This window comes from Caretta caretta, chromosome 1 (genome assembly GCF_965140235.1).
Source record: "Caretta caretta isolate rCarCar2 chromosome 1, rCarCar1.hap1, whole genome shotgun sequence".
NCBI classification, from domain to species: Eukaryota; Metazoa; Chordata; order Testudines; family Cheloniidae; genus Caretta; species Caretta caretta.
The window spans coordinates 125,249,993-125,254,304 of NC_134206.1; the positions used below are offsets into that span (position 1 = coordinate 125,249,993).

The following is a 4,312-nucleotide window of genomic DNA, read 5'->3' on the forward strand; positions in this document are numbered from 1 at the left end:
TGGAGAGAGTCCAGCGAAGAGCAACAAAAATGATTAGGGGACTGGAACACATGAGTTATGAGGAGAGGCTGAGGGAGCTGGGATTGTTTAGCCTGCAGAAGAGAAGAATGAGGGGGGATTTGATAGCTGCTTTCAACTACCTGAAAGGGGGTTCCAAAGAGGATGGCTCTAGACTGTTCTCAATGGTAGCAGATGACAGAACGAGGAGTAATGGTCTCAAGTTGCAGTGGGGGAGGTTTAGATTGGATATTAGGAAAAACTTTTTCACTAAGAGGGTGGTGAAACACTGGAATGCGTTACCTAGGGAGGTGGTAGAATCTCCTTCCTTAGGGTATGTCTACACTACGGAATAAGGTCGAATTTATAGAAGTCGGTTTTTTAGAAATCGGTTTTATAAATTCGAGTGTGTGTGTCCCCACAGAAAATGCTCTAAGTGCATTAAGTGCATTAACTCGGCGGAGCGCTTCCACAGTACCGAGGCAAGCGTCGACTTCCGGAGCGTTGCACTGTGGGTAGCTATCTCACAGTTCCTGCAGTCTCCGCTGCCCATTGGAATTCTGGGTTGAGATCCCAATGCCTGATGGGGCTAAAACATTGTCGCGGGTGGTTCTGGGTACATATCGTCAGCCCCCCGTTCCCTCCCTCCCCCCGTGAAAGCAAGGGCAGACAATCGTTCTGCGCCTTTTTTCTGTGCGGACGCCATACCACGGCAAGCATGGAGCCCGCTCAGCTCACTTTGGCAATTAGGAGCACATTAACCACCACACGCATTATTCAGCAGTATATGCAGCACCAGAACATGGCAACGCGATACCGGGCGAGGAGGCGACGTCAGCGCGGTCCCGTGAGTGATCAGGACATGGACACAGATTTCTCTGAAAGCATGGGCCCTGACAATGCATGCATCATGGTGCTAATGGGGCAGGTTCATGCTGTGGAACGCCGATTCTGGGCTCGGGAAACAAGCACAGACTGGTGGGACCGCATAGTGTTGCAGGTCTGGGACGATTCCCAGTGGCTACGAAACTTTCGCATGCGTAAGGGCACTTTCATGGAACTTTGTGACTTGCTTTTCCCTGCCCTGAGGCGCATGAATACCAAGATGAGAGCAGCCCTCACAGTTGAGAAGCGAGTGGCGATAGCCCTGTGGAAGCTTGCAACGCCAGACAGCTACCGGTCAGTTGGGAATCAATTTGGAGTGGGCAAATCTACTGTGGGGGCTGCTGTGATGCAAGTAGCCCACGCAATCAAAGATCTGCTGATATCAAGGGTAGTGACCCTGGGAAATGTGCAGGTCATAGTGGATGGCTTTGCTGCAATGGGATTCCCTAATTGTGGTGGGGCTATAGACGGAACCCATATCCCTATCTTGGCACCGGAGCACCAAGCCGCCGAGTACATAAACCGCAAGGGGTACTTTTCAATAGTGCTGCAAGCTCTGGTGGATCACAAGGGACGTTTCACCAACATCAACGTGGGATGGCCGGGAAAGGTGCATGATGCTCGCATCTGGTCTGTTTCAAAAGCTGCAGGAAGGGACTTTATTCCCAGACCAGAAAATAACTGTTGGGGATGTTGAAATGCCTATATGTATCCTTGGGGACCCAGCCTACCCCTTAATGCCATGGCTCATGAAGCCATACACAGGCAGCCTGGACAGTGGTCAGGAGCTGTTCAACTACAGGCTGAGCAAGTGCAGAATGGTGGTAGAATGTGCATTTGGACGTTTAAAGGCGCGCTGGCGCAGTTTACTGACTCGCTTAGACCTCAGCGAAACCAATATTCCCACTGTTATTACTGCTTGCTGTGTGCTCCACAATATCTGTGAGAGTAAGGGGGAGACGTTTATGGCGGGGTGGGAGGTTGAGGCAAATCGCCTGGCTGCTGGTTACGCGCAGCCAGACACCAGGGCGGTTAGAAGAGCACAGGAGGGCGCGGTACGCATCAGAGAAGCTTTGAAAAACAGTTTCATGACTGGCCAGGCTACGGTGTGAAAGTTCTGTTTGTTTCTCCTTGATGAACCCCCCCGCCCCTTGGTTCACTCTACTTCCCTGTAAGCTAACCACCCTCCCCTCCTCCCTTCGATCACCACTTGCAGAGCCAATAAAGTCATTGTTGCTTCACATTCATGCATTCGTTATTCATTCATCACACAAATAGGGGGATGACTACCAAGGTATCCCAGGAGGGGTGGTGGAGGAGGGAAGGAAAATGCCACACAGCACTTTAAGCACAGCACTTTAAAAGTTTACAACTTTAAAATTTATTGAATGACAGCCTTCTTTTTTTTGGGCAATCCTCTGTGGTGGAGTGGCTGGTTGGCCGGAGGCCCCCCCACCGCGTTCTTGGGCGTCTGGGTGTGGAGGCTATGGAACTTGGGGAGGAGGGCGGTTGGTTACAGAGGGGCTGCAGTGGCAGTCTGTGCTCCAGCTGCCTTTGCTGCAGCTCAACCATACACTGGAGCATACTGGTTTGGTCCTGCAGCAGCCTCAGCATTGAATCCTGCCTCCTCTCATCACGCTGCCGCCACATTTGAGCTTCAGCCCTGTCTTCAGCCCGCCACTTACTCTCTTCAGCCCTCCACCTCTCCTCCTGGTCATTTTGTGCTTTCCTGCACTCTGACATTATTTGCCTCCACGCATTCGTCTGTGCTCTGTCAGTGTGGGAGGACAGCATGAGCTCGGAGAACATTTCATCGCGAGTGCGTTTTTTTTTCTTTCTAAGCTTCACTAGCCTCTGGGAAGGAGAAGATCCTGTGATCATTGAAACACATGCAGCTGGTGGAGAAAAAAAAAGGGACAGCGGTATTTAAAAAGACACATTTTATAAAACAGTCGCTACACTCTTTCAGGGTAAACCTTGCTGTTAACATTACATACATAGCACATGTGCTTTCTTTACAAGGTCACATTTTGCCTCCTCCCACCGCGTGAACGGATTTTGGTTGAATGCCAGCAAACATACACTGCAATGCTTTGTTCTACAGTGATTCCCGAGTACGTGTTACTGGCCTGGAGTGGTAAAGTGTCCTACCATGAAGGACGAAATAAGGCTGCCCTCCCCAGAAACCTTTTGCAAAGGCAGAACCGCAAATGCCAGGGCAAAGTAATCCTTTCACATGCTTGCTTTTAAACCATGTATAGCATTTTAAAAGGTACACTCACCAGAGGTCCCTTCTCCGCCTGCTGAGTCCAGGAGGCAGCCTTGGGTGGGTTCGGGGGGTACTGGCTCCAGGTCTAGGGTGAGAAACAGTTCCTGGCTGTCGGGAAAACCGGTTTCTCTGCTTGCTTGCTGTGAGCTATCTACAACCTCATCATCATCATCTTCTTCGTCCCCAAAACCTACTTCCGTATTGCCTCCATCTCCATTGAAGGAGTCAAACAACACGGCTGGGGTAGTGGTGGCTGAACCCCCTAAAATGGCATGCAGCTCATCATAGAAGCGGCATGTTTGGGGCTCTGACCCAGAGCGGCTGTTCGCCTCTCTGGTTTTCTGGTAGGCTTGCCTCAGCTCCTTCAGTTTCACGCGGCACTGCTTCGGGTCCCTGTTATGGCCTCTGTCCTTCATGCCCTGGGAGATTTTCAGAAAGGTTTTGGCATTTCGAAAACTGGAACGGAGTTCTGATAGCACGGATTCCTCTCCCCAAACAGCGATCAGATCCCGTACCTCCCGTTCTGTCCATGCTGGAGCTCTCTTGCGATTCTGGGACTCCATCATGGTCACCTCTGCTGATGAGCTCTGCATGGTCACCTGCAGCTTGCCACGCTGGCCAAACAGAAAATGAGATTCAAAAGTTCGCAGTTCTTTTCCTGTCTACCTGGCCAGTGCATCTGAGTAGCGCTGTCCAGAGCGGTCAGAATGGAGCACTCTGGGATAGCTCCCGGAGGCCAATACCATCGAATTGTGTCCACAGTACCCCAAATTCGAGCCGGCAACGTCGATTTAAGCGCTAATCCACTTGTCAGGGGTGGAGTAAGGAAATCGATTTTAAGAGCCCTTTAAGTCGAAATAAAGGGCTTCATTGTGTGGACGGGTGCAGGTTTAAATCGATTTAACGCTGCTAAATTCGACCTAAAGTCCTAGTGTAGACCAGGGCCTAGAGGTTTTTAAGGTCAGGCTTGACAAAGCCCTGGCTGGGATGATTTAACTGGGAATTGGTCCTGCTTTGAGCAGGGGGTTGGACTAGATGACCTTCTGGGGTCCCTTCCAACCCTGATATTCTATGATTCTATGAAAGGTCTTTGACATATATGCTGTACTTATTGGTGTTCAGAATAGCAAATTATTTGCTAGAGCACCGTGAACCTGAACT

At 50.6% G+C, this 4,312-nt stretch overlaps 1 protein-coding gene across 1 annotated transcript; it reads right to left on the reverse strand.

The window, feature by feature from the left end:
* Positions 1 to 2,239: 2,239 nt before the first annotated feature.
* Positions 2,240 to 3,807, reverse strand: LOC142070162 (uncharacterized). The gene is made up of 2 exons (XM_075123503.1): positions 3,165 to 3,807; positions 2,240 to 2,777 (listed from the first exon to the last, which is right to left on the reverse strand). Exons 1-2 carry the CDS (start codon positions 3,742 to 3,744, stop codon positions 2,257 to 2,259), a joined length of 1,101 nt encoding a protein of 366 aa, XP_074979604.1. The 5' UTR covers positions 3,745 to 3,807; the 3' UTR covers positions 2,240 to 2,256.
* Positions 3,808 to 4,312: the final 505 nt, after the last annotated feature.